This window comes from Hemiscyllium ocellatum, chromosome 19 (genome assembly GCF_020745735.1).
Source record: "Hemiscyllium ocellatum isolate sHemOce1 chromosome 19, sHemOce1.pat.X.cur, whole genome shotgun sequence".
NCBI lineage: Eukaryota > Metazoa > Chordata > Chondrichthyes > Orectolobiformes > Hemiscylliidae > Hemiscyllium > Hemiscyllium ocellatum.
Window position 1 is genome coordinate 13,689,821 of NC_083419.1, and position 13,331 is coordinate 13,703,151.

The 13,331-nt window shown below is 37.7% G+C and overlaps 1 protein-coding gene across 1 annotated transcript in view; it reads left to right on the forward strand.

Annotated features, from left to right (window-relative positions):
- ttc41 (tetratricopeptide repeat domain 41) overlaps nucleotides 1–13,331 on the forward strand; it is a 68,931-nt gene continuing 55,600 nt past the window's right edge. Inside the window, exons 1-5 of the mRNA XM_060840042.1 lie at nucleotides 1–838; nucleotides 5,162–5,366; nucleotides 7,953–8,170; nucleotides 9,083–9,246; nucleotides 9,679–10,144. Of these exons, the coding sequence (XP_060696025.1) occupies nucleotides 1–838; nucleotides 5,162–5,366; nucleotides 7,953–8,170; nucleotides 9,083–9,246; nucleotides 9,679–10,144 (1,891 nt within the window). The remainder of the gene's footprint in view (nucleotides 839–5,161; nucleotides 5,367–7,952; nucleotides 8,171–9,082; nucleotides 9,247–9,678; nucleotides 10,145–13,331) is intronic.

Below are 13,331 nucleotides of genomic sequence, written 5' to 3' on the forward strand. Positions count from 1 at the left end.
ATGAGCAAATGTTTGAAAAACAGAGCGATCTGTGGAAGAAGACAACGTGAATGCCATGGTTTACCATGCCATGGTTTGCCATGCCATGGTTTGCCATGTCATGCAGATTGGAGGTATAGACCACCCATTCAGGTAGTTCTCTGTTCAACAACTGAGGATTTTCAAGAGGAAAGAGATTATTTGGAACATCATGTTTTCCCTTTTCTTAATAAACTCTGTAAATCCAGGAGAAGTTCCTTTAAAGTTTTAGATATGCAGTGGACATCACATGAAGGACATCATCGCGCAAACACAGATTCCCACAAACTAAAAGTTTCACTAGATCTCATCACCAAAATCTCACCTTTCTTCATATGTATGTTAGGTCAGAAATATGGTGAATATTGCCCACCAGATATGGAACACTTTCCAGCAAGTGGAACAGATGCAGAAACTTTATCCAATGTGGAAAGGAATATCCAAATCGCTGCAAGAAATGGCTACTCATGGATATTACATGAGAACTATCAAAATTGCAGTTTGATGGAACTTCAGATAATTGAGGCAGCCTTAATGAATGACTCTGGTTTCAGTTTCTTTTATTTTCGAGATTCTCGGTATGTTGAAGATTTACTTCTGAATGCTGCACCAGATGAAACAGAAATGATAGAGCATAAATATAAAAGTAAAGATGAACACGAAAAGCAGATGATAATGAAGCTGAAGGAAAAGATAGTCAATGAAGGGTTACCTATTGAAATTTTTAGAACTATTGAAGAATTAGGAGAAGTAATCATGAGAAACTGTAGCGATGTCATTGACAGGTTATATCCTATGGATTTAGTTCCTTTGCAAACTGGTAAGTTTAGCATGTGTTCTTGTATTAGGTCAAGTACAGTTCTATTCTTGGCTCAGCTATTAACATAATTGGCCATTGGTGTTATTGAAACAACTTCTTTCTAAAGGACACAGTTTACAAATTATTCTTCAATCAATGCACATATATTATGTGAAATTGGACATAGCAAAATTTATTGTAATCATATTCATTCCACTGAGTCATTGCATTATTCCATTACCAAAACAAAAGAGAAAAAAAATTAACAACATTTTACTTCATTTAATTAATAACTCAAGAATTTTGTTTGGCATATATTTCTTTAGAAAAAATAGGGAGCAAGTTGAAGACATGGTACTGACCAAATTCACATCTTTGATGTTAATTTCTGTAGTGTGGGATCTATCAAATATAAAAAGTCTTTATTCATGGAATCCATAATCAGAAGTGAATATGTGGTTTTACTTTCGATTGCTCATGGGGGCAGGGTCAGATGTTGCCAAGCCCCAGAAATAGCGCCCTGGGGATGGTCTGATATTTTCAAAATGAGGCCAAGTAATGGAAGCTAAAATCTGCTCTCCTCAATGAACTGGGGAGGGCTAGAAGGTAATTTTCAAATCACAGATTGATGTTATGCTCAAAAAGATAACTATATTGAACGCATTCATGGCCAGACTTTTATGTGAGAGCTTTATTTCAATTAGTCAAACTCCATAAAACTCTTCCTCTGATAATTAGTTCCCCTATTTATACAACCAATTTGTAGTAATTGTAATGAGCCCAGCATCATGGAATATGAAGTCCCTGAGTGGGGATGTTAATCTAATCCGATCAGGGAGCCCCGGCTGACAATAAGGAGAGGAGTGTCAGACATTCTGTTAACTCTGAGCGCTGACTCTGAGGGAGCTGGATCAGCGTCAAGGGCTCTTCAAATGTAAATAGTGGGTGATTTGGTGATGGGATACTGACTTCTGTGGAGTTATTTCACAATTCAAACCTTTTTTTATAATTTAACCAATTTTTAATAATCACACACCTCTGGAGCAGATGGGACTTGAACCCAAGCCTCTTGGTCCAGTTATTGGGACATTATCACCGTAGCACAAGAGGGCCCAATTCAAACTAATTAACTCTTCATTAATGCATCCATTACCTGTTTCCTCATTATGTTAGGTCTCTTGTGTTCCGTCAGACTGTATTAAATGGTAACAGTTGGCAGACCCAAACATTGTGTATTATTTTACAATTGTCAGATGTAAGGCAAGGTGCTACTAAGTGATTTATATATAGTCAAAAAAAGTGAGAAAATTCCAGCAGGTTTGACAGCATCTGTGGAGAGAGAAACAATGAATGTTTCAAGTCCAATTTGATCCTCCTTTAAATGTTAACATTATTAATTTCTCCAGAGATGTAACCAGGTCTGTTAAGTTTCTCCATCATTTCTTTTGTTTATTTCAGATCTCCCACAACCCCAACATTTTGATTTTATTTCAGGCCATACAATCATGTTTGTTCTGGAGAGACCAAATGTAGACAAAAAAGTGACTAGCCCAGTTCCAGGTGTGGTAACTTTTTGTTGACCCTTTGCCACTGCCCTGAGCCTTGGGGCTGTTGGTTCTCTTCTGCTTCTTGCATTCTTCAGGATAACAGCAACCTGGTCATGATTGTCATCTATTCATTAGGTTTGCACTTAGCAGTCTCCCCATCTCAAGGCCCTTAATTGGTTGTATAGGCCACCTCCAGCCCAATTAAAGGATCTGCATTTGAAGATAATGTTACATCAGTGACATAGATATAGTGTCATGTAGGAAATTGGCAATGATCTGGAGTCAAGTATATATTTAAAACCAAACCAATGATATCTGTTACATGTCAGGGACAATTCTGTAAAGTGGCCATTTGTGTGTCTCTGCTCAGTGGATTAAACTATCAGGTATGTTGAGAGATGAAGGGACTATGCTTAATGGTTTCCTGCTGTACAACTTTCAGATATGTGATATTGCAATGATTGACTAATTAATATTGAATTGAACTGAAATGAATTTATTTTCACATGTACCAGGGCACAGTGAAAAGCTTTGTTTTGCGAGCAATACAGGCAGATTATAGAGTTAAGTAGCATAGGTAAATAAATAATAGGTAAACAGCGGCAAAAACAAAAACACAGGTGGACGTTAAGAGTTTGTAAGTCCATTCAGTATTCTACAACAGTTGGGTAGAAACTGTTTTGAAACCAGCTGGTGCATGTGTTCAGGCTTCTGTACCTTCTCCCCGATGGTAGAGGTTATAGAAAAACATTGCCAGGGTGGGATAGATCTCTGAGAATGCTGAGAATAATAAACAATAATGAATGATAAATTAATAAATAAGTTGCCCTGAGGTCTACTTGTTTTGTTCAAAGCTGGGTGGGGAGAAATTGCATAAACTCATTCAAAAAAGCACTTAATATGCTTAAGCACAGTCAATTTGTTAATTTCAAAACCAATTAAGGGCATATACCCACTTGAGTTACAATTTTCTCAACTCTCGGTGGGATGAAGTAGCACACCCAATTAGCAAACCAGTGTGAGCTGCCGTTAGATTGGGGAAAAACATGGGGCAGTCCCTCAATTTCCTCTAATTTGCACATATTAGAAGGCAAGGGTTTTGGTTGTCGAGAACCACACCTCTTGCTCTGACCTCTGTTCCTCAAATCGCCCTCACCTCATCTGCTGCAAAGTGTTTACCTGTCATCTTGTTCTTCATAATTTTGGTTGTCCTTCCTGGGCAGGATTTCTTACCCAGAGACTTGATTTCATCCCTATTGCTGCCCTACAAACTTTTTGATTGGCGCAATATATGATGGACCTTGCTCTGAGGAGACAACATTGCTTTCTCACCACTTTTTGAGGAAGAGAGCAAGACAGCTGACAAAAACAGAAGAGTCCATCCAGCGTGTTACATACTCATATAAGTCAGAAATTGTTGTATTTTATTTCAAGTGGCAAAAAAGATCTGCTCTTTGAGCAGATTTTCATTTGAATCTGTTTTGATTGGAATAGATACAGTAGAAAATTGACTTTTTTTTGGTAGGCTATATTTTGCAATATTATTAAATATAAATTACAGCATATGATAGACCCAGTTTTAGTTGAATAGAAAATAATGCATTTTAAATATTAGGAACTGTTAGAGTCATAGAGATATACAGTCCATGCTGATCAGATATCCCAACCCAATCTAGTCCCACCTGCCAGCACCTAGCCCATATCTCTCCAAACCCTTCCTATTCATATACCCTTCCAAATGCCTCTTAAATGTTGCAATTGTACCAGCCTTTACCACTTCCTCTGGCAGCTCATTCCATACACGTACCATCCTCTGCGTGAAAAAGTTGCCCCTTCGGTCTCCTTTATATCTTTCACCTCTCACCCTAAACCATGCCCTCTAGTTTGGACTCCCCGATCCCATGGAAAAGACTTTGCCTGTTTATCCTATCCATGCTCCTCATAATTTTAAGGTCTATAATCTATAAGGTCACCCCTGAACTTCCGACGCTCCAGGGAAAACAGCCCCAGCTGTTCAGCCTCTCCCTATAACTCAAATCCTCCAACCATGGCAACATCCTTGTAAACCTTTTCGGAACCCTTTCAAGTTTCACAACATCTTTCTGATAGGAAGGAGACCAGAATTGCACACAATATTCCAACAGTGGCTTAACCAATGTCCTGTACAGCTGCAACATGACCTCCCAACTCCTGTACTCAATACTCTGATCAATAAAGGAAAGCATACCAAACGCCGCCTTCACTATCCTATCTACCTGCGACTCCACTTTCAAGGAGCTATGAACCTGCACTCTTAGGTCTCTTTGTTCAGCAACATTCCCTAGGACGTTACCATTAAGTGTATAAGTCCTGCTAAGATTTGCTTTCCCAAAGTGCAGTACCTCGCACTTATCTGGATTAAACTCCTTCTGCCACTTCTCAGCCCATTGACCCATCTGGTCCAGATCCTCTTGTAATCTGAGGTAACCCTCTTCACTGTCCACTATACCTCCAATTTTGGTGTCATCTGCAAACTTACTAACTGTACGTCTTATGCTCGCATCCAAATCATTTATGTAAATGACAAAAAGTAGAGGACCCAGCACTGATCCTTGTGGCACTCCACTGGTCACAGGCCTCCAGTCTGAAAAACAACCCTCCACCACCACCCTCTGTCTTCTACCTTTGAGCCAGTTCTGTATCTAAATGGCTAGTTCTCCCTGTATTCCATGAGATCTAACCTTGCTAATCAGCTACTGTCATTGAACTGCACAGCATTGGTCCAAATGAACCTTGATAGGTTTATTCTCTCTTTCAGATCGAGAAAGTTATCTAGAAATGTGTTACCATCAAGCATTTTTGCAGCGGCATTGCCAAGGTTTTGTTGAAACAAGAGAAATGAAGGAGATTTTTGGAATCCTGAACAAATTTGCTTTTTCCTTGCTATACGATGTTAAGAATGAAGGTATCAGTGAATTGCCAAAATCTGGATGTCCAATTCTCTTCAATAAAATGGCACTAAGGTACTGTGCAATTGTGATATCCACCAACGTGATATTACACTATTAACCTTTTTGGCTTTATATTGAAATTCCCTTGTAGGTCTTTTCCCATTGTACTACCATTTACAGATAAAGATATTGTACCCATCTGTTTCTTGCTGTTGTTACAACGCAGTGAAGTATGCCAAAACAAATCAGCACCTCCAACCCTGTGTTGATTACAAGGCAAAATTAAAACATTCGATGACCCTCAAAATTGCCTCCATTAGTTCCTAGCCAGATGTTATGAGTAATCAGCACTTGACACCAAGATTATATATTAAGTAAAATAGTTAACAATTTATTAATAATACAACAGCTTTAGCAAAGCAAAGTTAGATAACAAGATAATCTTATGAGTATCAATGATTTAAACTCAATCTTCTTTGATTCCAGAACCCACTCACACACAGACTAAACTAGTAGACGCCATTAAGGGATAAATTTTTTAAAAGGTAAAAGATGTAACCGGCTAATTCACTTAAGCAGATTCCACAATTCGTAACATCGCAGACACATTGGATTGTATTTTGCTTGGTTTCTGAAGACAACCAGTGCATGCAAATAGCTTCTAGTAGTCTCTGAGAAATATTCACTTCTCCAAACTTTCATTAAATTGATAATGAGAGAATAACCAGGGTTCAATCAAACCTCCAGGTCAGCCTCATAAACAAATATCATTTGTTTATTCTCTTTCTTTTTAAAACAAGCTGCTGCTCACAATCCAAAGATCACCTTTCACTCTTGGCTCACAGCTCAATACCAAAAATGATAAAGATTAAAGAAAATGAAGGTGCTAACACTGTTTAAAATAATATCTGTTTTCGCAATTTAAATTTGTTTTTTAGTTATATCGTGCCAATTACGAAATTTATGTTCTCTAAGACTCTTTTTCAAGTTTATGCTTCAAGAAACATAAGCATATGTCCTGCATATTATCTCTAATGGCTTTATAAATCTTAGTAATGCTTGAGTGAAGGATGCATATTTATGGTCACCGAATGGACTAGGGTTCCTTTGTAGATCCAGCATACTTTAAAAATCACTTTATATGCTTTAGCAAAATCTCTGCCTTGACCAATATTTTCCTGTCCTGTATCCCTGCAACTCATGGAGTCACTGTGCAATTTCTTTGGTCAGGATACCAATTTCTGCTTCAATGAATGTTCCAGACTACTAATATGCAACAAACACAGTACACATGACTCCACCACACCATCTTCCATTGACTAATATACAATAAATAAAACCAAGGTTTCATGATCCAAATTGATTAATGCCCAGCCGTTCTGTATGTAGGCTCATTGTTGTGTATGTGTATAAGCATTGATGCACACTGTCGTGATAATGATAGGAGGACCAATGTAATGTTGGCTCTTATTTCAAGGTGTAAAAATTCTGACTGCAACTGTACAAGGTGCTGGTGAGACCATATCTAGAGTACTGTTACCACTTTTGCTCCTCTTGTTTAAAGAAAGACATTATTTCGTTGTAGGAAGTGTAGAAAAGTTTTGTTAGGATGATCCTTAATATGGAGGATGATCCTTATGAGCAAAGGCTAAACAGGGTGGGACTTTACTCACTGGAGTTTAGATGAATGAGAGATTATCTCATTGAAATATGTAGGATTTTTAAGGGGCTTGACAGGTAAATGCTGAGAGGATGTTTCCTCTCATGAATGAGTCTAGGACTACTTTCAGAATAAAGAGGTACCAATTTAAGACTGTGATGAGGAGAAATTTCTTCTCTCAGAATTGAGAATCTTTTGAACTCCTTGCCACAGAGACTTCTGGAACAGAGTCCTAATGGATATTTAAAGTTGAGATAGATAGATTCTTGATCAATAGGGGAATCAAGGGTCATGGGGAAAACACAAGCGAGCGTACAGGAAGAATGCTGGATCAGCCATGATCCTATTCAATGGCAGAGCAGGCTTGAGGGTCTGAGCAGCTTATTCTAGTCCTCTTTTGTATGGCCTTAAAGTCTGATTTTATTTGTATGGTAGTGCAGATCTATCACAGCTAAGATCACAACACTGGATGATGGTATAGAAGAACAATCATTAATGTAAATTGATTTTTCTCCATTCTCACTGGCAGGAAATGACTTGTGGATGCGGAATATAAAATGAGGTGGTACAGATATTTCAAAATAAGGGATAGAAGTATATTTGTTGATAACTTATATATTAAACAATTGGTGTTTTTTTCCATTCTTAAACTTATTTCTAAACAACTGGATGAAAAGGCATGCATCATTTGTTTTAAACAAGCAATCAGATAAGAGTTCTTTATGTAACAATTCACAAATTACAGGGAAGGAGCAGTACTTTTTTAAGAGACAGTATACAGCTGAAACCTTTTCAAAGATTTGATCAAGAACATTTGGAACAAGTCTTCCCTTTTATGATAATCAGCGCCAAGAAATCTATATTAAATAGTTTATTAACTGCTGCATGGAATCACCTTGGCCGACATGCTAAAGTAATACATCAGGTGGGAAGTGGGTAAAAATGGCTACAGGGCAATTGATGATCTCTTTCTGATTTTTTTCTCTCTATTTGACTAGTCGATTAGAGCCTGTGCCCAAGGGCAAATCTGTCCTATTACTTTGCGGAGAGAAAGGCTGTGGGAAGTCAACAGTGATCTGCAACTGGCTAAAATACTTCACACAGACAAATCCAAACATTCAGGTGATAACTCACTTTGTGGGGAGTAGTTCTGCTAGCCTCGACATCATGTCCTTCATGAGGCACTGTATTTTAAAATTACGCCATGAATATTTTGGTAAGTGTATGGTTTTAATAGTTCATTGGTTTTAATGAACACAGCCTGTTCATAATTTTGGCATTTTAATAATCATGCTTGTAAAGATTTATGGTCCTTGTTAAGATCTATTATTTGTCAGTCAAAAAGTATAAACAATGTATTTCTCGACAAGCTCACAGACCTAGCCTAGAGTTTTAATGGCACATTAACAATTTCTCAAGTGCTAAAGGGATGTCAAAGCCTCCAACACTATGGCAAGCAAGTACATGTTCAAAACATGCTGAGAATACACCACTCATTACATTGGAAATAATCCAAGTGTGGCCAAAGTTAAAAATCACGCAACACCAGGTTATGGTCCAACAGGTTTAATTGGAAGTACTAGCTTTCGGAGCACCACTCTGAAAGCTAGTGCTTCCAATTAAACCTATTGGACTATAACCTGGTGTTGTGTGATTTTTAACTTTGTATACCACAGTCCAACACCGGCATCTCCACATCATAAGTGTGGCCAAGACCTTGGTTAAATTTTACTGATATAAGTGAGAGTCCTAATACAGTTTCAAGCATCATACCAGGTTGGGGGCTGCAGTCACGAAGAATAGCTCTATATGCAGCAGAACCACTGGTCTGAAATACCATAGTTAGTGGACAACTTTGTCAATGACCTGACTCCCGCTGATCTCAGTGACACCATACATGCTCACCGCAGTGCTAAGGTGACATGGTCCTCATGCTGTAGGGATACTGGATTGTTCAATATGCTCTTTGACCCTCCCATCTCTATTTCTCAGCACAAGTTAAAATTGGACTAATATTGAAAATAGATTTTTATTGTTGTCAATGAGCAACAAAATGTGATGTAGCTCATTGGAAAATGAACAGAATGCTGCATAGTGAATACAAAACATTTTTATAATTGAATTTCAGGAGCAGAAGATCACCCTGATACATTCAGTGAAAATCCTGCAGACCTTTGGGTATTTCAGATGATTCACAAAGCCTTCATAGCAGCAATTAGTTTAAAACCATGTTTGCTTGTGTTAGATGGTGTTGATCAACTAACTGGATCCCGTGGGATGTCAGCACAGCAGGTATTATTCATTTAATGTCAAATTGGTAATAAGACAGATTTTATGGCATTCAAAAATAAGGACTCAGAATTCAAGATCATAATAATCCAATCTTCATTTAAGCTAAAATGAATGTTCAGAGGTGATGTGGGCACCTTTTTACTCCATTTGTAATATTCAGTGATAAGGAAATGAATGAGGAGTTTGACTCTGTAACGAGCAACACCTGCATAGTTTTTAACAGTAATATTTTCATCTCATCGTTGATGTGAGGAAGTTCAATTACAACAATATTTAAAACATAATGATTTATATTTTGAAACAGTTTTGAAAATGATTATAAGCAGAAATGACTGTACGCTTTTCAATAATTAATATGCACAGTCCATGCTTATTTTATGAAGCTTCCTTATTTAATCACATAAACTAATGTTATGGTATTTGTCTCCACAGGTTAAGAAATTCTCATGGCTTCCATGGCCCCTCCCAGATCAATGCAGGCTTATTGTGACCACTACATCATCCAACCTTTCCTACAAATCACTTTTAAAGCATAAAGAAGTACATATGGTTCAGTTTTTCAACAAAATTACTGATAAAGTCAGAAGCCATATCTTCCATCAGCATTTGGCCATGCCATACAAAGAGATAAATGAAAACCAAATCCAAAATATTCTGAGTAGAAAATTGAGCTCACTTCCACTTGTCCTGGTTATTTTGGCGAATGAACTTAGAGTGTGTGGAGCATTCAGAAATGAGACTGATTGTTTAGAGGAATATCTCCAGTGTCGTTCTGTTCAGGATTTGTGGGCTGCTGTCTTCAAACGGTGGATTGAAGACTACAGTTGGGTTACTGAGAAGAGAACTTGTAGCAGAGAAAAAGAAATCTCTTACTCCTGTGCTCATTCTTCCATTTCAGGTGAGTAAATATGACAAAAAAATTCTCAAAGCTTATGGAGCCCACAGAACAAAATGAATTTACACAGTGTTTACATGTAATTTGAGTAACGTGTTATATAAAAGAATCTTTTGCATTATATAATAGAATCTTTTGCATTAAATTTGCAGCTTTGTTTTATTTTGTGTTCTGATTTGTCTTTGAAAGCCAAATTCATTTCTTTTCCAAGCATTGATAATATTACTATTGTAGCATTTAATGACCAAAGATGGCTATCATTCAAAAAGTACAATGTTCTCACTTAATTTCAGGCCTGCCAAACCAGCAAAGTCCCCCCACATTACAAACCAGGTGACCAACAATGTTTAATATGAAGTATTGTAGAGAATTCCAGGAGCAGCATCAGGCATGCCTTATAATTGGCAATTAGAACTTGGGTTATAGATCTTTCCATGATCAATAAATCTGAGTAACACCATATAGCCCAACAATATATGTATAGGGGGAGGCCATTTGACTGTACACTTGTGAATGTGGTGCCAATCAAGTGGACTAATTTGCCCTGGATTATGTTAAACTTCTTGAGTTTTGTTGAGGCTGTACTCATCCAAGCACATGGGGAGTATTCCATCACGCTATTGAGTTATACTTTGTAGATGGTGGACAGGCTTTTGGAGTCAGGAGGTGAATTACTCCTCATTATTCTCATAGTCACAATATCTTTCCATATGATGGGAACATATTGATAAAGTGGTAATGTCAATGAGTTAGTAATCTAGTGCCTGAGGTTAATGTTCTGGAGACATGAACTCGAATCCCACCAGAGCAGATAGTGAAATTTGAATTCAATATTTAAAAAAATCTAGCATTAAAGAAATAAATTATTATTGATTGTAATGAAAACCCATTAGGGTCATTAATGTCATTTAAAGTAGGAAATTGAGGCATTGGGACTGGGATAGGTAGGACTTTTAGAAACTGGATAGTTTGTACCTGTGAAGGATTGGGACCAATGCCATAGGGAGAGTATTTGCTAGAGTGGTTGGGGATGATTTAAACTATGTTGACAGGAGGTTGGGAAGGTATGCAAGGAGTCAGAGGAAGAGAAATCAAGGACAAGAGCAAAAGACAGAAAGGAGAAGAAGAGAAATGATCAACAGAGAAATCAATGGCCAGAATCAAACAAGGTCACCTTAAAAAATAGTTAGAATGGGTCAAGGAACATTAAAAAGACAAGCCTTAAAGCTTTGTGCCTGAACACACAGAGCATTTGAAATAAAATGGATAAATTAATCACACAAATATATTTAAAACACTTAGATACAGAGACATGGTTGCAGGGTGACCAGGGATGGGAACTGAACATTCAGGGATGTTCAGTATTTTGGAAGGCAGACAAAAAAAAAGGTGGTGGAATTTCATTAATGATTAAAAAGTAACATTGAGGAAAGAAATTAGCTCAGACAATATGGAATATGTGATTAGAATTGAGATGTGCCAAGGGGCAAAAAAAATTAGTTGGGGGAGTACATAGACCACCAGACTGTAGTGGTGAAGTTGGGAATGACATTAAGCAGGAATTCAGAGATGTATGTGGTAAAGGAATACTTGTAATTATGGGTGACTGTACAGATTGAGTAGATTAACCTAGTCACAATACTGTAGAGGAGCAATTCCTATAGTATGTAGGGCATAGTTTCTTGGACCAATATGTTGCGGGAGTGCAGTAGTTGATTCTGAGACTAAGGCTCTGAATCTTAATCAAAATCAGAAATTGTTCGAAATTCTCGGCAGGTCAGACAGCATCTGTGGAGAAAAAGCAGAGTTAACACTTTGAGTCCAGTGACCATTCTTCAGAACTAAATCTTAATGATCTAAGGTGTGAGATAGCTATGATGGATTGGGAAATGTTACTGAAGGAATGCGAGTGGATAGGCAAAAGCAAACATTCAAAGAGCAAATAAATTATCTACAAAACTTATTTATCCCTGTTTGGCGCAATATTGCAAATTTAACAGCAGCCAAACTATCGTATACAAGGGAAGTTAGAGATAGTGTAAGATGCAAAAAAGAGGCACATAAATTGTCAAAAAAAAATAGACCTGAGGATTGGGTATAGTTTAGAAGGGAACAAAGGAGACCCAGGAGAATGGTTAAAAAGGAGCAAATATAGTATGAGATAAGCTTGAGGAGAATGTAAGAACTGACTGTAAAAATTTACAATTGCTATAAAAAGTGAAAAAAAATTATGAAAGGCGCCAGTGTTGGATTGGGGTGGACAAGGTCAGAAGTCACACAACACCAGATTATAGTCCAGAGCCTGCCACATGTCGAGGTATATGGGATGCACAGAGGCTTGGCGTGTGTGATTCACATGCAGCTTCCAGTAGTTGGCGGTTGTAGTGGTAGGGTGTGGGATGGGAGCCATGTGTTGGTGGAAAATTACATGAAGACAGTGGAGGATAATATGACAACAAGTTTACTTTGGTTGATGAATAGAATGGGAAGAGCTAGATAGTGTTGGCGCAGCAGAGAAGCGAGGAAAGGGATGGGTTGGCATGGACAGGATAGAATGACATAGAATGGGGATTGCAGTAAAGGGAGAATTGGTATGGCATTGGTGAATGAGATTATGTAAATGTTATGCTTAAGTGTGGAAAAATGGCAGGGACAATATATGACTAATAACTATCCTATACCTTAAACTTCAAAAATCACATCATTTGGAGCAAAACAATTTAGGAAAGAATACACACAGCATTGATTCTGGAGTAAATAAATCCTCCAAAATTTCTACACAGTCTAACCCCACTGCCACCACATAATTTCAGACTCAAAGAAAGAGCAGCTATAGTATTACAATAAAACTTGAAGCTAAACAAGGGCTTAGCCATGAAACAAGATTAATAGTTAGGAAGCTGTTTTATTTGGTGAAATCATTACAGGCATATTCCAGGGAAATAAGTTGTTTATCCCTCACCTGATCAGATGTAAACCTGTCTCTTGAACTCTGGACAAAAAAAAATCCAGTTTAAACTGAGAGTCAGAGACACATAGAGATTACAGCATGGAAAGAGACCCTTTGGTCCAACTTGTCCATGCCAAGCAGATATCCCAACCTAATCTAGTCTCCCTTGCCAGCACCTGGTCCATATCCCTCCAAACCCTTCCTATTCATATACCCATCCAATTATAATAGCCTTCCACC